This window comes from Talpa europaea, assembly GCF_964194135.1.
Source record: "Talpa europaea genome assembly, chromosome: 7".
Classification (NCBI taxonomy): domain Eukaryota; kingdom Metazoa; phylum Chordata; class Mammalia; order Eulipotyphla; family Talpidae; genus Talpa; species Talpa europaea.
The window spans coordinates 25,432,858-25,457,787 of record NC_140074.1 but is presented as its reverse complement, the minus strand read 5'-3'; the positions used below and the strand labels follow the sequence as shown (position 1 = coordinate 25,457,787).

The following is a 24,930-nucleotide window of genomic DNA, read 5'->3' as shown; positions in this document are numbered from 1 at the left end:
CCACATTATCTTGAAGAAGAATAATGAAATTGGAGGGCTCAGAGTACCCATTTTGAGAACTTAATACAAAGCTACAGTAATCAAGACATTATAGATTAAACTAATAGAAGGGAGTCTAGATGTAAGCCCATACAGTTATGATCAATCAACTTTTATCAAGGATACCAAGACTGGTCAATGGGAAAAAAGTAGTTTTTTCAATAAATGATGCTGGGACCCCTGAATATTCAAAAATGAAAAAATGAAAATCGGGCCCTAGCTCATACCACATATAAAAATTAACTGATAGTGGATCATAGACCTAAAGGTAACAGATGATTTATTAAATAGACATGCTCCTCTACATTGTTGTAATGGTAATTATTTTCTCCTAAAAGTATTATAAATTTTATAATCATATTATAAAAATTTATGCAAAATATACAGAGATATGCCCCAAGATTTATATTATATAAAGATATGAAATGGGCTTATTCATGTTTAATTTGAATATCAGGTCTATTGATGTATAACTTGAATATCAGGAAATGAAAAGTTATATGGATATTTTAAAATAGGAGATAGTTGTAAAAAATTATAGTCTTATGGTCATAAAATGAAACATTGTTATTAATTTTCAATTAATATTTAAAAAGAAAAAAGATGGGCCTCCCTGGTGGTGCAGCCGTTTAGTGCTGGGTTGTAAAGCTGCCCACAGCCTCTGCAGTGCTGGTTTGATCCCCAGCGACCAGGCGAGAGTCCCACATGGCGTGCAGACCTCTCCTGTCTCGCCTGCTGCTCCCCTCAGCAGTGTACTTCATCAGTCTGCCTGGTCTGCTCCCCGCTCTAGCTCTGGTGAATTCTCTTACCCTCCTGTGCTTCTGACTGTACCCAGTGCTTGTATAAATAAATAAATAAATCTTTAAAAAAAAAAAAAGAAAAGAAAGAAAAAGAAAAAAGATGTTTATAATCATTGAAAAGAAACCATGATGCCATAAGATGGAAGCTTCTTTATAAGTTCTCCATTTTTGTGTTGGGGGATGAGTGTGAGGATATAATAAAGTTTAGATAAAATGTAGCTATAAATTTACCAAAAATAAAATAGAGGCAAAGAGCTAATTGCTGAGAATGTTAACAAACTAATAACTAAAAATTGATTTATGTGAATGAGTTGAATTTTTTCTTCAAAATTACTGTGTAGACTAACATAATACAAAATGAATATCATTTAATAACAAATAATGATTGTTTTAAATATTATTGAATTTAAAAATATTATTCCTTGAGATTAAAATTTGCCTTACTGCTCCATTTTGTTTTGTCTTAAATTTGAAAAAATTATATATATAGTATTATTTGCTACACATTGTTATTGATTTGGTAATATTAGCCTTAAATTCCAGAATTTATTTCTTTGAAATTGGCAGAAATGAGAAATATGCTAATTGGCTTTTCTAATTTAAATGTGAGATGATATTCTGCAGTCATTGCAAAATAAACTTGGGGCAGAGCACTCACACTTCAATTGGGGAAAAAATAATTAAAAGGCAGAAGTGAACAAGAGCTGAGATGAAGGAAGCGCAGACAAGGGAAGGCAGAAATCCACAGTGGCCGGCTTCCACAGGCACAGTATTGACTGGTCCTGCAAAGCACTGGAAAAAACTTCCAGGTTGAAGAACCAGAACATGTGAAGAAAGGAGAGTGATAGCAGCAGTAATTCTAGAATCACACACGCTCCTCCAAAGTTTGAAAGTATGTGGAAAATAGGATAAGATTGATTTTGTAAAAAGAGTAATTAAAAATAATTCAGACTGTTATTCCAATGTGTCATTTCCTTAAAGAGCAAATTATCTCCTCAGAGAATAATGAGTTATTATGTGGTTCTATATTTGTTTCAAATGTGGAAATTTTGGCAGACAAATCTCTTCAAATTTAGTTCCATGATCTCAATAGTTTTAAAAGGATTTTTTTTTATTATGACATTGAAAGCTTGAGAAAAACTACCAAAAATCACAAATGGCATTTTATTGATATTCTAAAAGTGAGAGAAAGCATCTTTTCTCTCTAGCTAGGGCTTCAATGCCAACCTCAGTCCACAGACCAAAGAAAACTCTTGAGTAATTAATGAAGGTGAATGTTATTATCTTTACACACTTTTTCTGTGACTTATTATTACATTCTCTGGGTTAAATTAATCAACAACAGCAAAGAAATAGAAGTGGAACATCACATACCATTCTTGAGAAGGTCCATGGAAAAGTTATGAACAAGTTCTTGCTCATGGCGGGGGCTGGCTGACTGCTTATACAGAGGAGAGTCTTTGCTAACCAACCCGCTGATGAGGAGGCCATGACGAGGTTTATGTGTGATGCTGAATAGCAAGGGGTCCTCGGGAATGTCCTGGTCAGAAGCTTTGATGGTGGAAGAATCCAGTTCTTTCATCCCACCCTCACACACCTATACAAGGACAAATCAGAAAAGTCAATTGCATGAGAAAGAAAAATTGTCTTTCTTCTGGAAAACCCTTCAAAAAGATATAATTTCAAGATATGCTACTTTTAATTGTCCATGAGACTTATATATAATGAGTTCTAAATAGAAATTGCAGGTTTAACATGAACTTAAAAGAAAAGAACACATTTGTTAATCTCTCTTACATGTTTTTCTAAAGATTTGAAAGCGTTTTATTTTTCCAGGAAGGACAAAGGATATATTATTGTAAAAATAAGTATTGTTTATAATTCAAACATTGGGGTCAGTAGAGGATGCCACCAAAAAGATTTTTCCTTTGTGGTGTCACAGAGAATTTCAGTTGTGGTACTGAATCTGGACCCTTCACCTTCAGATATCAAGCTCTTATTTTAACCTCCTAGACTTGTTGCTTTTAATTCATATGTTTCTGGTTTAGAAATGGCACAAACATCTGCTGTATATACTGAAGATATTTGATGGGTTTTATTTTGTGACTGCAGTAGAGAAAAAATTCTTTATTTCAGTTGCAGTCAGCCATTAAAAAAAAAAAATGGTGCTTCCGGATGTACAATAATATGTATTTTAGTTCTGGGTTCCTCATCTTTCCCCAGCTTTCACACTTCTAATTTTCCTGAAGTACCTTTGCCACCAGCACACCCTGCCCCCCTTCAGATTTCATAATAGAAAAACAAAGAGACCTGAATGTTTTTCATTTCATGTTGGAGCTAGTCATTTAGAACTTGACATGGTACTTAGCTGAGCTCCTTTTTCTCATAGTGAGGAAAAAAGAACAAAGAAATATTTGTTTCACACTTTGAAATATAACAAGATTTGATTAACAAGAGTGTTTAAATTCAACGCACAATGGGAATCTGCAATGTTACAGTTCTACATGTGGTGGGGAATACAAATATTTTAAAGAATCAAAGTCAGATGAGATTATGAAGGCCTGTGCGCTAGTAAATCTAATACAAGAAAGAAAATGTCTAACATTAACAGACATGCATACACAAGAAGTAAAGAAGTTCAGAGCCCGGGATCAGGACAGTCTCATGACTGCCTGGGCATTTTATTTTTTATTTTTTTTTAAAGATTTATTTATTTATGCATACAAGAGCTGGGGCACAGGACAGAGGTGTTGGGGTAAGAGGATTCACCAGAGACAGAGTAGGAAACAGAATAGGCAGACTGACAAAAGTACACTGCTGAGGGGAGCATTGGGCGAGTCAGGAGAAGTCTACTGCACCATGTGGGTAGCTCCCTGGCCGGGGGATCAAACTCATGCTGCAGTGGCTGTGGATAGCTTTGCAGCTCTGCGCTCAACCCCTTGCACTACCAGGGAGGTCCTCTCCAACAACTTTAATAAAACCATCTTAAAATGTATTCTAACTATCCTTCTTCATAGAGCTTAGGACCCTCAGACTCACTCTACAGCAACCTTTCTCACTTATGAAATGGTGCATTATTAGTTCACAAGATGACTTGGGAAATTCAGTTGAAAAAAATGTGGGATTTTTTGCACATTTAATTGTTGACATTATACAATGAAAAGTTTAAATCAATATACACAAAAAGCAGTTCACTAGCAGACTGGTTTGAAATGGATTATAATAATTTAATAGCTTATTTTTTAATAGCCTAATTTAAAAAAAAAAATCACTTAAAGCTCAAAATCAGCTCTGCCAATAACACACAGGGTTCCATACTTGTTAGTCTTCAAAAGCTTCTCTAAGGAATGCACAGGTAAAAATATGATTACTTTCAAAGGGCAAGGAACAATTTCCCAGTAGTTTAATTATTTCAGAAACCCCCAACCCTAGACAGACATAAGACAATAGAAGTAGGTATAGATGGTATCATTTGTGGATTATTTTCTCTCTCATAATTACTGAAGGGCTCTCTAGAGAAAACCATGTGCCAACAGAAGAGGAAAGGCAGGAACTGGCTTTCAAATCTCATCCTGAAGAAGCTCTCCTATGGCATTAAGATTCAGTAGAAAATTAAAATCAAATACTTTTGCACTGAGGATTTTGTGATATTTAGTGAAGATAAGGCAAGATAATGGTTTCAAAATAGATATTTGCTGTGATCAATGTTAGAAAAAATATGACAAACACAATAACAGCAATAATCCAAATGGCACCTCTTTGTTAAGGGTCTAATATGTCCTGACCACCTTGATTTTCATGCTAACCCTTAAGGAAGATCTGATACACATTTTTGTATATGAAGGTGTAGAAGTATAGAAAAAAATAACCAGAACTCTACAGTTAGTAAACAGCAACACCTAAGTCCCTATGATTCCAAAGCCAGTGTTCATCCATTTAATCAGGATTTGCTATACATATGTCAGGGTTAAATAATTGTGTGTGGGGGAGTGGGGGGGTGGGTGGGTGTATTTAAAGGAATTGTTTAAAAAGAATTACACGTAATGAAAAAAATCACCAATACACATAATTAATATTTCAGGTAATATAGAGAGTAGTGGATATAATGATCCCTAATTTCCAAGGAAAAACATACTGAAAAATTGAGTATACATACACATATCTCTGGCATGTGCAGAAATTGTTTTTGTGGAATGAATTACTAAAAACTAAACTTCTGGGGAGTGACTATGGACAGGACTATTGAAGAGAGAATTTCACAATTCTCTCTGCATGTTTCTCAACATTCTCACTAGCTTAACTGCATAAATTTATTTTTATTTTTTTAAAAGACAACAGGAATTACCTGAAGAGTGATATTTTAATTATACATCTGAATTTTTAAATACAACTAACAAATGTTATTATATAAATCAATTTTAAATGGCATGAAAATAAATTACGCTTTTTAATTTTCTATAACTATGTAAAAATGCTTGTACTTCATGAATTAAGAGTTCTTGTCATTATAGCACTGGCTAGGAGGGCATGCTGTGGAGTCAGACTGCCTGGGAACAAATCCTTTATGTGTTACCCACCTGTGCCACTTACTTCCAACCTCTGTGATCCTGGGAAACTAAGTTAATCTCTTCATGCCCTATGTTTTCAGCTACTAAATGGCAATAATAATAATATCACCCTAAATCCCTATTATGTGTACTCATGTAAATACATATAAAGGACTTGAGGAGCCTCCCTGGTGGTACAAGGGGTTAAGCGCAGCACTATGAAGCTATCCACAGCTACAGCAGCAAGAGTTCAATGCCTAGCCAGAGAGGTGACCCACATGGCACAGCACACCTCTGCTGTCTTGCCTGTTGCTCCCCTCAGCAGTGTATTTCAGTAGATCTGCCTGTTCTGCTCCCCACTCTGTCTCTGGTGAATCCTCTCACCCCCACCCCCCACACCTCTGACCAGTACCCCAGTTCTTGTATGCATAAATAAACCTTTAAAAAAAGGACTTGAAATGGTACCTATAACCAAATAAATATTCTGACCTATAAACATACAACTATAATTGCATCCATGCAGTTGATATATGTTAGCAATTATAATTATCATTACTATGATCACTATTATTAGGTGACCATTTTTCAAGTGATAATATATTACAGAGGTTACTGTCCTCTCCATTCTCCACCAGCTTAATATGTTAAGTGCATCCATATTAATATAAGTGGACAAGGTGAAAATAAAAGCCAGATAATGATGAGAGAAATAGCAGATTCTGATTTTTCTTACAGTAATATTCTGCACCACAAAGTCAGGAACTTCATCATTTGTGGGTTTGATTATAACATAAAACGGTATCTCCAAGGACCGTCGCTTCCCATCTGTGACATACATCATGAACTGGTCAGCAGTTGGTTCCATCCACAGATGCCTCGACTGCACATAGTTAATATGCAAAGCCTTCATGTCTTTCCACTTAAATGAAGCTGGAATACAGCAAGATAGAGCAGATTAATAAGAAAAACATTTCTTCCAAACATACTTGTCCTCAGTCATTAACCCAATAGCCTATTTCTCAGCAAAGCTATCATGGGTTGCTGTCATGACTGTCAACCTTCAACATGAAAACAGACATCCATAAATCACACAGAAGGACTAAAAGTTACATGGACACCAGAAGGACAATCACTGCTAACCAGATGTGTGGGGACTTCATAACGTACACTAGGATGAATGTCATTGGGACCTTATGTTGATTAAAACCACCTCTTCTGAATGAGCAGTTCTTATGCTTGAATGAGAAAGAGGCCATATCTTTCATATAAAAGTAAAATGAAAGTCAATCATCTGCCTACTTAATGTACACATGAAGCAACTGGTTGAATTGAGTAAAATTACTGACCTGCTGATTTGGTACTTTGACAATGCTTTCCATCAAAAGAAAAAATGTTTTATGTGTTGGACATTACATCATGTATAAGCTGTATAGCCTATAATGCATTTAATCTTTTCCTCTCAGTTTTATTAAGATATACAGGTATATAATACTGGCTAAATTTAAGGTATGGAGTGTTATTTTTTGATGCATATGTATTAAGAAATGTTTACCACAATAAGGTCAATTAACATATCTTTCGCCTCATAGGTTTACCATTTTGTTGTTGTTTTAGGGTGAGGACATTAAAATTTTATTCTCAAAGCAATTTTCAAGTATACAATATGGCATTGTTAACTATAGTCACATTATAGATCATACCTCCCAGAAATTATTCACTTTACAATGGCAAGTTTGTACCCCTTGATCAACATCTTCCCATTTCCCCCAGTCCCCAACTCCTGACAGCTACAATTCTAATGTTTTTATGAGTTTGATGATTTTAGATTGTACATTTAAGTGAGATCATACAGTTTTTAATTTCTTTTTCTGACTTATTTTAGTTAGCATAGTACCTCCAGGTCTATCTGTATTATTGCAAATGACTGGATTTCCCTTTTTACAGCTGAATAATATTCCACTGTATCTATATATCACCACCTCTTTGTCCAGTCGACTAGCAAATGTACATAGGTTATTTCTAATATGTTGGCTATTAAGAATGATTCTACCACAAACATGGGGATGCAGATATGTGTTTGGGATAGTGATTTCACTTCCTTAGACTGTACAGCTAGAAGTGGGATTGCCAAATCATATCATATTTTTTTTTTTTAAACTGTATTTTATTTTATTTTATTTTTTTAAAGAGGCATGCTTTATTTATTTGTTTTGCTGGTTTGTTTGTTTGTTTTGTTTATACATGCACTGGGTACAGTCAGAAGCGTGGGAGGGTGAGAGAATTCACCAGAGCCAGAGTGGGGAGCAGAACAGGCAGAAGGACCGAAGTACACTGCTGAGGGGAGCAGCGGGCGGCAGGAGAGGTCTGCGCGCCATGTGGGACCCTCCTCCGGTGGCCGAGGAGCCGCCCGGGATCGAACCGGCGCCGCAGAGGCCACGGGCAGCTTCGCAACCCAGCGCTCAACCGCTGCGCCACTGGGGAGGCCCTCATATCATATTTTATTTTAAAAACTTGAGATGCCTCCACACTGTTTTCCATAGTGTCTTCGCCAGTTTAGATTCCCACCAACAGTTCATAAGGGGTTCCATTTTCTCTACATGCTCACTAGCATTTGCTCTTTTATCAATTTGGTGACAATTTTTCTAACAGGTATGAGGGAATATCTTATGGTTCTCATTTGCATTTCTCTGGTGATATGTGATATTTAATACCTTTTCATATATCTCTCAGAAATTGAGACATCTTTGGGGAAACATATTCAAATCCTTTGACCATTTTATTTTTAGTTTTTTAAGATTTATTTATTTTATAGAAGAACTGGGGTACAGGCCAGAGGCACAGGAGGGTGAGAGAATTTACCAGACACAGAGCAAGGAGCAGAACAGGCAGATGGACAAAGCAGGAGAGGCAGGAGAGGTCTGCTGCACCATGTGGGTATCTCCCTGGTAGGCTGGGAATCGAACCCTCACTGCAGAGGCTGTGGACAGCTTCACAGCGTGGTGCTCAACACGCTGAGCCAACAGGGAGACCCATTTCTGACCATTTGTTAAACTGAATTGTTTGCTTGTTGTTTTGTTATTAAATACATGAGATCTCTATGTATTTTAGATAATAACTCCTCATCTGGTATATGGTTGGCAATATCTTCTCTCATTCCATAGATTACATTTTGATTTTGTTGATTTCTTTTTCTGTACAGAAGTTTTTACTTTATTTTTTTCATACCTTCCTCCCCAAGAATTTTTTAATTTGATGTAGTCCCAGTTGATGTTTTTGTTTTTGTTACTTGTTCTTTTGATGTCATATCCAAAAATATCATTGTCAAGACCAATGTGAAAATGTTTTTTTCTTATTTTCTTCTAGGAATTTTACAGTTTCAGATCTTATATCTTAAATTCCTTTTGAGCTAATATTTTTAATAGTGCAAGATAGGTTCCAGTTTCATTATTTTGCAAGTCATCCTCCAGTTTTCCAAACACTATTTTTTGAAGAAAGTATTCTTTCTCCATTGATTATTTTTGACTCCCTTTGTCAAATATTTATTGACCATATATGCATAGGTTTATTTGTGAATTCTTGGTTCTACTGCACCAGTCTATGCCTCTGTTCCCAGTGTTTCCTTGCTGACTTTTTAATCTGGATGGTCTATCCATAGTTGACATTCCCTGTTCATGTTGTATTGTTGTCTATTACTCCCTTAAGATTTGTTAATATTTGCTTAATCTATTTAGGTTCTCCAATGTTAGGCACCTGTAAATTTTCAGTTGTTACACAACTGATGAATTGACCCCTTTCACCGTTGTATAATGAACTTCATAGTCTCTTACTACAGTTTGACTTAAAGTGTGCTTTGTCTGACATAGGTATAGTTTTTCTAGTCACTTTTAGTTTCATTTTTCCATCTCTTCACTTGAATCTGTTTCTTTGACATTGAAGTAAGTTTCTTGTAGGCAGCATAAAGCTGGATTTTCACTTTTTCTACCAATTCAGTCATTCTATTTATGTGGTCTTTCTCATATTTAAAAAGGATATGCCTCAAAAGGAGTTTAGACAATCATTTACTTCTAAAGTTTTGTCTCTGTATAATTTTGTTTTTGGCTTCTGTTTTGGCTTTGGTTGTTTTATTTATGTCTGAAATACAAGAGCTGTTTAAGTGTAAGACACATTTGTTTTCAAAATTTAATGTCATCTGCTTCAATCTTCAGACTTTCTGTTACTCCCATGCTATATTTCCTATTTTTTCCACCAACACCTATTAATAATGCTAAAAGATTATGAAACCTAATCTCTGTGAGTTCCCACCAGATTTACTCTATCAGATTTATTCTATTTATTGTGAGAATCTTTAAAAACATTATTTCTTCGCTGTTTATTGTTTTAATTTGAAGTATACATGCATATATAGAGAAATTCAAAGTAGAAAATGTGAATATTTTGAAGTCCTAACCCAGTTATTAAGAATGATTCGGCCAGGGCCTCCCCTGGTGGTGCAGCAGTTCAGTGCGGGGTTGCGAGGCTGCCTGCAGCCTCTGCAGCGCCAGTTCGATTCCCGGCCACCGGCGAGGGTCCCACAAAAAAAAAAAAAAAAAAAAAAAAAAGAATGATTGGGCCAAACACGTTCATAAACAACAGATGAGTTATCACTGGTCATGAAACCATGACTTACCTATACTGATGCCCATATTGCTTTTTTCAAAACCCACAGAAGGGAGTATGTTTTCCATGTAACCGAACTGGGGAGGTGAAACCAAAACAAATTCCAAGTCATCGGCTGCAGTGTCAGGGTCAGTGGCAGACAAATGGTTAATGGTAAGGGCTGCTGAGAAACCCTCATCTACAACGAACATGGTACCTGCATACAAATAATAACACAATTATGACTTAGCGTGAAATCCTCTAATCGGAATAGTGAGGGCAAATGGGAGTGATTTAAATTCCAATTCAGAGAAGACTCCCATATGCAAATAAACTTCCATGGGAGATGTTCCTTTGGCATAATTCTTCTTACAGTGAAAATATTCAGAGGTAATGGTGGAATTTAATTTGACTTATGGAATTATATTTTCTTTCTTGTACAAGCAAGCCAGACAATAATGGAAAGACAGCAAAAATACTCAATGCTCTAGTACAGCCCTTTAGTCATTCTCAAGGAACTCTGATTTCCCTTGTGTCTCTATAGAAGTGACAAATGAAAATAAGAATTGCCAAACTGTTTTAATGATAAGCCACTAAATGTAGTTTATGTACTCTTCAAGATCAGTTGTTACCTCTGTTTGTCAGAGCGTTAATTGCCTGCGAGCTATTATGAATTGTTCATAACGAACATTTTTTTTCGTGCCTTTGTGCTTAATTATTCTGCTGGGATAATGCTTCCTTTCCAGAACATTGCTTGGAAGATAGTTTGCAAATTACAATAACATTCATACATATGCTTGCATTTTTTTTCTGAGAGACAGAACATATACATAATGCCTATGAAGAGATGACTTTCTAAAAAGCAAATAAGGTTAAATGTATATAAATGGTCTCTCCGGTATACTCATTCTGTTCTAATAGAAATTATTGTGGATAAAATAAACTACTCTTTCTCTAGCAGGCAAATGATGTTTTCCCATGTGAAATTAAAATGGAATATTTGAGGACTCCAATTCTTCATCATTCTCTCTATTCTCTCTCTCTCTCCAATACACATTTACATTCTCTCTATATACAAAAATATTTAAATGTTTAACAAGTATATTTTTTTGCCCTATAATCTTTTATAGATTTGAAGATTTCCACAAATTTGCTTTGACACAATTCTTGGAGGCAATTCTTCAGGAAGTTTTCTATTTTGACTATAGTAAAGGGCATCATTTCACTGAACCACAGTTATGACACTGGATGAGATAACAGGATTTCAACAGAAAAAAATTGTCACCTATTGTGATTGAAGGTGGTTGGTTGTCCACTGGATGTACTGTGATGTTGAGATCATACACTGGAAAGGACTCATGAAGAGGAACAGATGGAAGTGGTCCATTGTAGCAACAGCTATTCACAAAAGGGCCAGCTTCTCCATCCGAAACCACCAATGTAATGGTGTCAAAACATGGCACCATGCCAATCTCATCACCTGGAAGACACAACAATAACTGAGACCTGCCTTTTTAAAAAATTAGAATACCAAGATGAAATCTATTCACACCTCTTCTACAAGTATGCACTGGCAAGGAAAGGAACTGATGTGGCTAAAATGTAAAACACAGCTTTATCCCTGTGAAATTAAATACAGTCATGAAAAAAATACAAAAACGCTTGCCCATCTGTTGCCTCTGGGGAAATCCCTGCCAGTCATCTATCACCATATGGAGGGGCAAAATGGGGCTAACAAGGGTCTGACAGTTCACAAATGAACAAGGGAGAGACGTGAAGCTTGACTAGTGATGGTTTCATTCTTCCCTCATAATTGTTTAGTGTTAAGATCAACCTCAGGGAGAGCAGAAGTCACCCTTGTCCCTTTGGTAATTGTCTTCCACTTGCATTAACCACCTTAAATGAATAACCATCAACCACAGAAGTAATTATGAGAAACAGAAGAAGGTGGATAGGTGAATACGAAGATAGTCCACATTTGTCATTTGTTTCAATTTTTTCCTCGTTATCTAATAGTGAAGATGTTGATGAAATCACCTAGATAAGAAGTGACATTTTTTAAATTTTCTTTTCAGGTTTCTACCAGTGGGGTTCAAAATGGCTCCACTTAGACAGTAAGAGGAAGAAGGAAGCAAATGTCAGGATTAGAGAGTTTATCAGCACACAGGACAATCTGCTGTTGGGTTACTAGGTAGGAGTGTGTCCTTCCCATGGGGATAGAAAAGACCTGCAGAGCCTCCCTGGTGGCGCATTCCGCAGCCTCTGCAGCATGAGTTTGATCCCCGGCCAGGGAGATGCCCACATGGTGCAGTAGACCTCTCCTGTCTCGCCTGCTGCTCCCCTCAGCAGTGTGTTTCAGTCAGTCTGCCTGTTCTGTTTCCCACTCTGTCTTTGGTGAATCCTCTCACCTCCCCACCCCACATCCCACATCTCTGGCCTGTACCCCAGCTCTTGTATGCATGGATAAATAAATCTTTAAAAAAAAGGAAAAAAAAGAAAAGTCCTACAGATTACTTTTGGTAATTCTCATGTATCACTTTGAAAAGTGCCAAGAAGGAAACAATTATATTTGAAATTTTGATAAGTTTAGGCCACATATACTTATCAGGGATGTCATCTCGTTTCACAAGACACATTGGTGAAATCTATATAGAGTATTGTGGTTGGCATTATTCTATCTGATTCAAAAAATGACATGGAAAATCTAGAGATGAGTTTATTAAGCAAACAAATGATAGGATGAGAAAACTAGGATCATAAGGAAAAAGTGACAGAATTAGAATCAAACACTCAGTCCTCAACTTTAAGTAAAGTCCAAAATGCAGGCCTCTTATCTAATCATATTAATGAAAAAACAAATTAGCATAAAGATTTGTATTGATTATGGAGTCAATAAATTTTTATGCCTGTTATATAACAATTAGTGTTCTGGGTGCTCCAGGAGATAAAAAGACATTTTGAAAATGTCAAGAGACCTACTACTATGTGTTAGGCACAGACTATAGTCTAATGATAGAAAAGAAATGCAATTTAGCTAGAATATCATTGTATATGTGTATTAAGTGGAACCATATGAAATTTTCTGTGTTGTTTTACCTGTGATATGGCAACTCCACATATCTTAGTTTGAGTATGTACACAGTGCTGAGAGTGAAGGAGGCTAAGAATTTTGATTGACAATGGCATGAAGGCAGGATACACATGCCACAGAAAATCAAAGAAGCCTTTTCAGATGACTTTGCTGATTTTGTACTGGACGTAAAAGAATGAATAGTTTTCTAGGTAGGTAAGGCAGAGAATTGGGAAGTGGAAGAGAGGACATGTAAAGAGAGTGATTTGAGAACAGAAATGGGAAAGTCCTTATAGGAAGACAGGACAGCTTTTGTTCTTAAGATAAACATGGTACATTCAGTAAATATAATTTCAACACAATGGAAGCATAGGATACATTTGCAGAAAGAGCTGGAGAAGTAGGTGAGCATTAAAATGCTAAAAAGGTACAAGGGAGGAAGAATTTTTTACCTTGAAATGGAATACAGTCTAAGGACATGATTTATGCTTAGAACTATTAACCCGAGTGTTAACAATTAAAAGAAAATTTTGGAGTGACTTCATATTTAATATTAAAAGAATAGCAAATTAATAATGCACTTTCATATTATGAAATATTATTCAATTACTAAAACATATTTACAATATATTTATAATATTTAATAACTATTTTAATAAGCATTTTAAGTAATAATTTAAATTTTAAACTGCAAAATTGTACACAAAATGATTGCAACTATGTCAAAAACCTATGGTTATAAAATAGAAAATAAAATACTGTAATTTTGAAAAGTTAATATTGATTATCTTTCTGAGGTTTAACAGGGTGAATTTTTCAAAACTTTATTATACTTTCCCTTATTTTTCAAGTTTTGTGCAATGAATATGTATTATTTCATAATCATAGAAAGCAAATAAAATAACGGTGAGAAAATTATTCTTGGGTGGCCTTGATAACCAATATATGGAGGAGAGATTGGGGCTCATAGAACTCCCTGAAACTGTAGATCTTGCAATACTGTGGGTCTTTATATTTATTCATTTATGTTTAAAGATTTATTTACTTATGCATGCAAGAGCAAGGGTATAGGTCAGAGATGCAGGAGGGTGAGAGGATTCACCAGAGACAGAGTGGGGAGCAGAACAGGCAGACTGACCAAAACACGCTGCTGAGGGGAGCAGCGGGCGAGACAGGAGATCCGCTGCACCATGTGGGCTGCTCCCTGGCCAGCTGGGGATTGAACTCGTGCAACAGAGGCTGCGGATTGCTTCATAGTGCAGTATTTAACTCCTTGCACCACCAGGGAGGACTGTGGATCTTTATATTTATCTTTGCACAGTGCTATACGGCTACCAACTGAACGAATGTTACAAGAAAATATAATATTCAAATAATAAAGCATCGTTTGAATATAGTATTTCTTCTAATTTAGAACCATAGCAAAAAAATCTCAAAAATAATTTGTTCCAATGTCCTTTTAGGTCTTATGGGAAATGTCCAATGTCCTATTAGGTCTTATAAGATCCTCACACCAAATGAGATTTATAAACATACCTGTTGTTTAGTACCTTAGACAAGACAATGGAAGAAAAGACAATTTCATTTTACCCAATTTATCTTTGCTTCACTAACCTGTAAAAGATGTTAAAATTGTATAGAAAACAACAATAAATCTTTGAATTCCTTTTCTGCCAGTCTATTTGAGATCTAGTGGGGAAATCCAAAAGAAGCACCAAATTATAAATGCTTGAGAAGCATTGAGAAACTTCAAACATACGGATTATGCTTAGCAGGATGAGGAGATAATCAATGAAACTTTTTCCAAGATTAAGCTAGCTGGTGAACAGCAGACTTTTAAAATTATTTAATATACTTATCTTATGGAGCTTATTTCAGGCAATTCTGATTGATTATGATGGAGAAGCTGTGATAATCTAATAAAGTCTTCTTCAGATTGACCAAAAAGCGAATGAGACGAACCCCAGGAAGAGCTAAAGATCTAAGAGGTTTCATACCTGAAACCAAATGGCAACAAAACCTGCTCCCTCTACACTCTTGGAATCTCATTGTATTACTGAGGTCAGAGATACTTCTAAATATGGTGATCATGCTTGAAAAATGGGATATGAGTTGTTATAGCTTCTTTTTAAAATTGGAAACAAAAATTAAGATTAATAGATGGTCAGAGTTCAGCAAGGAGTGAAGTTAAAAATTTGTCATGTTTCTTGCATCCCCTCAGTCAAACTAGTCATGATGTTGTTACTTACCTGTGTGCTTGTAAGTCACCATCCCTGAGATAACATCTCCTTGAGAGAATTGATCCACCGGGACACCAGCTTTTCTCACTACCCCATGCTGAGGTTCTTGAACTATTGTAAACATCAGTTTCAAGTCATCACTGTCCATATCAGTAGCAAAAATATATTCAGAAGATATGACTACTTCTTCGCCTTCTAAGCAATGCATCATGGAGATGAGGTCAGCCTTAAGCACTGGTGGCTCATCATTTACAGGGAATACCTACATAGGAAAAAAATAAAAGCATGTTTTCAAAGTAAAGAAAGCAGTGACAAATTGCCCAACTGGTAACCCATAGCTCATGTAGGAATGACAGGCATTTTCCATCTTCCAGACACATGAAACAATAGCCATGGAATTTGGCCAAACAGTCTGCGTCTTTTAACTTTCCCCATATGAACCATCTTGCAAGAAATGACCCACATGAGAGATATTTTAGGTAGGAATGGGAGAGTACAGTTATGGTTTGGGACTCAAAGCTCTCATTTGTTTCTAGACAGAAAAAAATATAAATGTAATATAAAGCATTCTTCACCAAAGCGCCCATCCTCCTTTGTTAAATTCACACATACTCTAGACGAAATCTGGTCCTTGTGGTCTGATGCATTTCTATTTACCACATCAAAGTTATTTATATTTCAAATTACTTGATGATTACAAAGCTTTTCTCCACCTCAACTTCCTGCCACCCAGGAAGTTTCTCAGGACTTACAATAAGCAGCAGCTGCATTTCAAACATTTTGAGTTAGATCTGAAACACCATAGCCATTAAATCAATGCAGGGTTTCAATTTGATGTAACATTTTTCTCTCACTGTCATAAAAATAAAGCTCCAAGAAGAAAGAAAAGGAAAGCCTCATGGTATCACACTGGCTCTCTGAACTAAAAAGATAAGGCAGAATTTGAAAAGGCATGTTTTCTAAATGGAAATGAAAACCATTTGTCCTCTGAGTTCACAACCACAACTTGGTGTTTGCTGTGAGTTGATTTATCAAGTCTAGTCTGTAAATACTCTCAATCCTACATTTCCTTCCCCTATGCTTTCCCCAAAGTGATATTTTTTAATGTTTATTTTTCTTGAAGTATAATTAACGTATCATATTGTTTCAGGTGCAAAAATGATCATTGTAATCATTTGGTAATTTATAACTACAGCAGTGGTGAACAGAAAAGAGGGCTAGTCAAGAAAATGAGAGAATAGAGATGCCAGTCAAGGTCTCCACAGTCATTTTAATGACTTCAGAAAAGAAAGTGAAACTTCTTGGGTCCACATTTCCTTTGTTATAAAATGGAGTAGCTGGTTAAAGCCTATCTCAGCTGTTCAGAGTAGAAGGTGGGACTCAACCTTGGAGGGAACATCCTTCCATCCAAAACGCACACACACACACACACACACACACACACAGGCTCAACTCACCCTGAGTGGGATAATTTAGACATACCAGTTCATCTAATATTCACCATTTGAAGGTGTGGGAGGATTGAGGTGTATGGAAGAAAACCCATACAGACTTGGGGAAAAGGTACAAACACCACATAGTGGCTCCAACTGGGAATCAATTTTTTTTTCTTGTCAATGTTATAACAAAATGACATTGAAGAAAGTGATGTTGTTCAAGGTCCTGCTATACAAAGACATAAGCAGGCATGTCTTTGGACTCTGTGTTCAAGTTCTATGAGGGAATACCCTAAGAGGTTTCTAAACCAAAGCTTTATTTCTATCTAAACCAGAGAGAAAACTTTCCTCCTACCTCAATATGTAGAACACATTCTGCTGAATTTGTGCCATCTGTAACCTCCAAGAGTATGTCATCCTCAAGTTCCTCTGATCCATCATGCTGATACCTGTGGGGATATATGTCACTGATCTCTCAAGGCCATGTGAGAGCACATTGAGATGCAAGATACAAGGGCTCTTCCATGTCTTTGGCCATGTTATCGACAAATAAATAATAAAAGAAACTCAGCATAAATGTAAAGTCACATATTTAACCACTCAAGTATCCCTAATGGTAAAATTGCTCCATCCTGAAAAAAATGTGATATTTATACTCACAACATTTCCCCAAACCAAAAGGCAGCCCTTCAAGTCATCGCAGTAACAATGGGAAATGGTTTTTACAGAGTCTCATTTGGTAGAAGAAATGAAAGACCTTAAGGAGAGGGGAACCACTGCAGTACCATAAGTTAGGGATTCTCCATCTCTGACTGTCAGAGACCCTATTCCTGCTCCATGTCCTGCCTACCCAGCCTTCTCTACTTGTTTGGCTGAAAATCCCAAGCCCAGCAGAATAAATCAAAGGTTACACTAAAGACCTCAATCAGCAGAATTATATCCCAGAGTTTCCAGGATTATGAAATTGGCTTATCTTAAAGCCAGGTTCAATTATATAGACTAGTCTTGCAGATTATTTCAGTCCATATTCATCAAGTTTGACTGTTACCTCTTGTGATTTATGTAATTGCAGCAAATTTAATATTCATGGCAATTAATTTTTGTTGTTCAAATATCCTTAGCAAGCCAGAAGGAAAGGAAATTTCTGAAGTGAAATAGGAAATTTGTCATTTTCCTTGTCATTTGTCATTTTCAAATGACCCTTGAGGGTACCCATATTGGTATACCCTCAAAACATTGGACAAACATATTATTCTGCCTCATAATTGATTCAGATGGCAACAAAAGCTCTAAAAGAAAAAAAAGCCAGGAAATGCTCTAACCTAACTTTTAAGGTATGAAGCTCTCCCCAAGAAAATGTATCCCCTGTGTTTAGAGGAAATCCATTCAGCTCCACCCTTCCATATGGAGGCAGTCTCTGCAGGGAGAAGTGAATGTTGTCCAGTTTGGTATCCACATCAGAAACTAGAACATGCTCTGTGCTGATGACACTTTGACCTCCCTCAAACACTCTCAGAGGGCTGGTATATACCTGGAAAGGAGAAAGGAAATGTTCAAGCCTTGTTCAGTGAGGTACTCCTGAAATCAAAACTCATTATGTCAACATAAAACTTCCAGTACCATTATCATTGTCAATTAGTTTTTCAAGAAATTGGTGAAGAAGACATATTTCTAGCTGACATCTGTGTAGCAGAAGCAGCAACCCAATTGGTTATTAGCAGTGACACTAAATGGATAAAATAATAACATTCATCATCATGTCCATACCCATCCTCACTCAACACATACATACTTCAATCTACAAAATGAACAAAACCTATATCAAATTCCCCTACAGTAAGGAATACACCTCTTTTTTCACCCCCAAAATCCTTAAAGCCTTGGGAAATGGATTGAAGCTTTTAAGCATGAGTTGTTGAGTATATTTAGAGATGCAAGTAGAGCAAGCAAAATAAAGATTCCATAGGAAAGAGATTTAAAATAAGACTGAAACACTAAAGCCATACAGATAACTTTCTTTAAACTAGAAAAACCCACTGCTCAACCAAGTAGTAATCCATTTGTAAGTGAAAAATAAGTTTGAAGAGCTTGAGATATTTTTTCACCATATTCATTCAAAGCTGGCAAGAAGTGTTTCACAGTGAGATCAGCTTACAAAACTACATACAATATCTTCACTTTGGAAATTTGTAAGGCACATTAGCGTTCAATGCTCTGAGATCCTACAGTAGAAAAATCTTTTGGTTTTGTTTAGCCTATCATTTCCCCATGTTTGTATCACTACATAGAAGCAAAAACAAGTAGATGCAGCTGGGCTGCCAGGTTATTGGCACCAAGGGCCTCTCAGATGGTCTGGGGTGAATTCCCGGCTAGTGAGTAGACATAGCATTCTCCAAAAAGCATCCACTATTTTAGAGCAGCTGCCATTGCCAGAAAGGAGAATGTTCCTATTTAAAAATAATGTTTAGGTAGGCATCTGTTACCTATTTGAAAATAATGTTTAGTTTTATGGATGGGTAAGTCCCTTGGTCCTTTAGGATAAGAACTCTGCCCTACAAATATGCACAGGTAGAGAGATGGTAAGGAGTGGGCAGGAAAGGGAACATTAGTGCTTCCCTGGCTATAATCCAGACAGGTACCTGCAAAGGTAACCTCTTTCCTTAGGGATGAGATATGTAGGTTCAGTCCCCTCTGGCTGTTAGCGAATAGGAAATCTTACTTTGTCTTTCTGCTTTTGAGGGGAAAAAATATACCCAGGAATAGCCATACTAATTAAGTCAAATATTCTTTTTGTAAGATTGAGTGATTGATTGATGCATACAAGAACTGGGGTATAGGCCAGGGTGTGGAAGGTGAGAAGATTCACCAGAGACAGAGTGGGGAGCAGAACAGGTGGATCTATTGAAATACACTGCTGAGAAGAGCAGCTGGCGAGACAGGAAAGGTCCTGTGGGTTAGCTCCCTGGGCAGGGATAGAACTCATGCCACAGTGGCTGGCAATAGCTTGATAGCGCTGAGACTTAATCCCTGCACCACCAGGGAAGCCCTGTCAAGCATTCTGATATGGAGGGAGCAGGGTCTGAAACAAATATATTAAATGCTTATCTTGAAGATACGATGAAAAAGGTAGCATCTCTTTTGTAGTTGGTTTTTAATGAAAGATCCAACTGCTTTAAAGCTTATATAAATTTTGAGTTGGACAAGATAGGATGGAAGAAGTTATCATAATTCATTTTGGAAAATTAAAGAGCTTATTTTGATTACAGAGCAGCATGACTATCCTGTGGTGAGAGCAAATAAGCCCTCTGGTTACTAAAAGACCCGTAATTTAATCCCCTTCCCTGATCAACATGCAAAATGGAGAGGAGAAGGGAGGGGAGAATATTTTGATAAGGCTTTGAAAATAATGTCAAATTCAGCACCTAGAAAATCTCACTGTTTAGGTAGAAAATCCCATGGGAGGTAAAAGATTTCCCCTCCCCATGCTTTTTTTATTTTTTTTCCTATATTGTAGTTAGAAAATAAAAAAGCTCTTTGAAATAGTCTGGAGAAAAGTTAGCATTTCCAGTAAATCTTAAAGTCTTTCTTTTTTTAGGCCTTACCTCCTTTTCATCCTTCATATCAAACACTGTACATACCTCAGGAACTTGATTGTCCACTGGAAGAATCACAATGTTGAAGCAGATCCCATACAAAGTGCCCCCATGCTGGTTAGTGATGGAAAATGTGAACTGAACATGTCGTAGATGGGGGCCTATATCTTCCATGGGAGGCATGTAGGCCACTTTCATATAGTTTACAGCATCCTGCAAAATATATTGAGATAGATATGTGGGTTCTGATTTATGAGACCCTCAGAGACTTGGTCTAAGAAATCTGTCATGTTAAATGACATTGAATACTGTAAATGCCACCATCACCAATTTGAAGATTCCAAAAAGCTACTATTTTGTCACCTTTTCTAAAAATCTGGAAGGAAAACCACAAAGAAAATAAATAGTGGTTGAAGGCAGCCAACTCTGTAATGATAGGAGATTTGAATTTCAACCCAGTTCCACCATGAAGTAGTTATGGGATAGTGGTCATGCTACTTAAACTTACTACGCCTCTTTTTCTTATCTGTTAAATGACTAAAATAATAGCATTTAGCACATGGGGTTGATATATTTATTTACATTCTCAAACTACAGTTATATTAGGCATCATTAGCTCCAAGCCACATCAGCAGCTGCTGCCTAAGTTCTGGTCACCATTATTGTGACCCTGTAGGATTTCACACTGGTATCCACAAGAGTTTGGAAAAGGTTAACAAAGGATGTTGAAATGCAGTAGACTGCTCTCCCCCCAAAAATGTATGGAACTCCTAATTCTCAATACCTAACAATGATATTATTTGGGAATAGAGTTGTTGCAGATTTAATTGTTTGATACAATATAACTTGTATACTTTTTAATGTAGAGAGAGATATACAAGGAGAAGGGGTTGGTAACAGATGGCAAAGTGGAGACTGGAGTGATAATATACAAGCCAAGGAATGTCAAAGATGGCCAGCAAACCACTAGAAGTTAGGAAAACACAAGGAAAGCATCCCCTACAGGATTTCAGAGGAGTGTAGCTCTGCCAATATCTTGATTTCAGATTTTTAGCCTCCAGAAGTATTTGACAACAGATGTCTGTTTCAAATCACTCAGGTTGTGGCACTTTGCTATGGCAACCTTAGAAAACTAATATAGTAGGGCACTGGATAAGCTGAATTTGGTGGAATGAAAACATGTCTCAGGTCCCTAAGTCTTGTTCACAAAACAATGCAAAAGACTGTGATGAATTATAACAAGATTTTAAAGTAATATTCAACTTGATCAAACATTTACAAATCAATATCACATGCTTACTGGAAATATGCAAGCAGAAAGAATGACTAGCTCAAGCATTTGTCCTCCCAACAAACAAAAGTCCAGGACAAGATAACTCTGCTGGTGAATTCTACCAGACATTCAAATAAGAATTAATACTAATCCTTCATAAACTCTTCCAAATAATAGAAGAGGAGGTAGCACCTCTAACCTGGTTTTATAAGGCCAGCATTTCCCCAATGCCAAAACCAAGACAAGGAAACCACAAGATAAGAAAATTATTCACTAGTGTCCCTGATGAACATAAATAAAAAATCCTCAGCAAAATATTAGAAATCAATTTTTTAATACATTAAAAAGGATCATCTACCATAATCAAATGGTATTTATTCAAGAGATGCAAGGATGGCACAACATCTGTATAACATACCACATTAACAAAATGAAGGATAAAAATAATATGATCATCTCAAAAGATGCAAAGAACTTGACAAAATTCAACATCTATATGTGATAAAAGGTCAACAAACTTGGTATAGAGGGAATTGAATCAATACAGTTTGTATACAACAAGAAAAGGATGTCCACTCTCACCACTTTTATTGAACATAGTATTGGAAATCAACAGTTAGAAAAAAAGGAAATAAAAGATATGTGAATTAAAACAAGTAAACTGTCAATATTTGTAGATAACATGACAGTATTTGCAGAAAACTACAGATTCCACCAAAACAAAACTATTAGAACTAGCAAATTAATTTACTAAAGTTGTAGGATATAAAATCAATATATAAAAATCTATTATATTCCTGTGTACTAACAGCAATCTATCATAAAATAAATTAAGAAACAATTGCATTTACAATTGCATCAGAAAGGAATATATTTTACCAAGGAGATAAAATACATGCACACTGTAAACTACAAAACAGTTATAAAAGAAACTGGAAAATATAAGTAAATGTTAATAGAGTCCATGAGAAAGGGCTCAAAGAATTTGTATTGTTAAAATTTTCACACCAAAGCAATATACAGATTCAGTGCAATCTCTATAAAAGTTTCAAAGGTATTTATCACATAAATGGCATAAATAATTCTAAAATGTATGGAACCACAAAAGATCTCAAATAGCCAGAGCAACCTTGAGAAAGAAGAACAAAGCTGGAGGCATCATGGTCCCTGATTACAAAGTTATAATAGTATTTGAGACAGATGTCAAAGGCCAACACTAGACTTGCTATATTCTCTTGGAGAACATTTCTATCACGTTTGTCAACATTTGCACATAACATCATACCTGAGTGAATGACGTCAGCCCTACAGCTGTAGGATTTTTGGTTAGCTTTGGTATGCTGTCCACCATGAATAATTTCCCAGCATCCAAGTGTCTAAAAAGAAACATGGGCGAATAGGCTATTTTTCCAAATACAAATATTCAATAGAATAGTCCACTACCAAACTTTTTGATAATTACAAGGCTCAATAGGAAAATAAAAGTTACACCAGGTTCTAATCTTAAGTCCAGTATCATCAATAGCATTCTCATCATAACTGCAAAAGTATGTCCAGAATTTTCTTCTTGCCCATCATAAAAGGACATCGTGATTCTCATAAGTTTGAGATTCGAGTAAATGCTGAATTTAGTATACATTCATGTCCAACCAACAGAGCAACTGAACCACAGTACTAAATATTGATACTTTTGACTGTCTTATCCTAAATTATAACCATCAATGAATATCCCAGGTGATGACTTTTCTGAGATACCTGTGACTGGAGTTGAAAAATGGAGGAGTTGTTATTGTGTAGAGCAGCTCCCCATCATATGATTCTGTATCTATAAAATGTAAGTGTTTCTTAGTTATGTAGGCCACCTCAGTTTCCTTGACAACCAAATGTCGAGAAACTCCAGGAGCCTCTTTTGGAAGCTGGTCATTCACTGGAGTGATATGGATTGTCACCACCTGGAAAAAAATGATTGGTACCTTTAATTTGAAATGCCAAAAGACATCAAAGATGACACCCCACAATCACCTACACTTAAGATGACATTCAAAATCTGACATTTATAATATGCTTTCACTTAAATGATTCAGGAGCTGTTAAGAATTTGAACCAAAAATGGAATATTTCCAACCTCCATTATATTTTAAGAATATAATTTTCACAATTACAGTTTATACAGTCATGAGTATATACAATGCTAAAACACAAACTATGTTTCTGATTATATTTCTATACTTCCTTCCACCAATATCTATGATTACTTTATGTCCCTCTAATCATTCATTGATCCTAGAAAACATAACATAACTTTTGGTCACTCATTCTCTGTATACATATAACACATCACACATCCAAAAGTTACTACTTATAAAATTGCATATAGTGATCACATATAGTGATCACATCCCATTCCACCCCCATGTCTAATTCCTACCATTAATGACCTACCTCCAGCTCTCATTTCTCCCTTACATTATTGTAACACCTCTGGTAGCCCTGAATATAATAGCTAATATAGATTTTTCATACCCCTAGTGTTATCTTTAAAATAATAAAAGTCAACTCAGGTTATTCACCTCCTCAAAAATTTTATACCACCACCAGTTATTCAACCTCCCGAGCATAGTACCCAAGACTCTCCACGGTTTAGACACATTCTAATTTTCAACTTTATCTTGCTTACCTTTCAACATTAATCCAGCACTGAAATTGTGTGTGCTATCTAAGTATTTAAATTGTGTGGACCCTATCTAAGTATTTAAACATGCTTTGGACCATGTTGTTGTTTTTTGGTTTTGTTTTTTTAAATCTAGAATGCTTTCATCCTGCTTTCTCCAGCAATCTGAATCATCCTTACCCTTGAACACATTTCTTGAAATTGGAATTGGAATTGTTCCTCAATTGGAATTGTTCCTCAATTTTGCTTATCCCTCAGTAAACATTTTTATTCTAAATTAGTAGTTTACATGTCAATCTTTCCTACGAGAACAGACGTACAGTGCAAACTACAGGGATTTGGCAGTGAATAGCTAAAGTCCTGAGTATACATTAGTTATTGATCCTGAACAAGTTACTAAACTTTTTTGAGAGTAAACATTCTTATTTGTAAGTTAAGCTTAATGCCATCAACCTCACAGATTTGTCATAAGGATAAAACAGCACTATGTAAATAAAATGCCTGGAATGTTGTAGGTGCTCAATTATATTCATCTCTATACTCCACAAAATCTGACACTGTATTTTGTGTTTGCTAACCGAATGACTCAGTTCTCCCTTTACCCCTGTTTATCTTTTTAAGAATTC

General features: G+C 36.1%; 1 protein-coding gene across 1 annotated transcript in view; it reads right to left on the bottom strand.

Annotated features, from left to right (window-relative positions):
* LOC311173668 (FRAS1-related extracellular matrix protein 1-like) overlaps window positions 1-24,930 on the bottom strand; it is a gene marked incomplete at both ends in the record, with an annotated part of 65,922 nt that overhangs the window by 12,637 nt on the left and 28,355 nt on the right. The window contains 10 exons of the mRNA XM_084237769.1: window positions 2,214-2,436; window positions 6,120-6,316; window positions 10,053-10,238; window positions 11,307-11,501; window positions 15,341-15,593; window positions 17,123-17,216; window positions 18,090-18,298; window positions 20,370-20,573; window positions 22,919-23,009; window positions 23,389-23,585. Of these exons, the coding sequence (XP_084093895.1) occupies window positions 2,214-2,436; window positions 6,120-6,316; window positions 10,053-10,238; window positions 11,307-11,501; window positions 15,341-15,593; window positions 17,123-17,216; window positions 18,090-18,298; window positions 20,370-20,573; window positions 22,919-23,009; window positions 23,389-23,585 (1,849 nt within the window). The remainder of the gene's footprint in view (window positions 1-2,213; window positions 2,437-6,119; window positions 6,317-10,052; window positions 10,239-11,306; window positions 11,502-15,340; window positions 15,594-17,122; window positions 17,217-18,089; window positions 18,299-20,369; window positions 20,574-22,918; window positions 23,010-23,388; window positions 23,586-24,930) is intronic.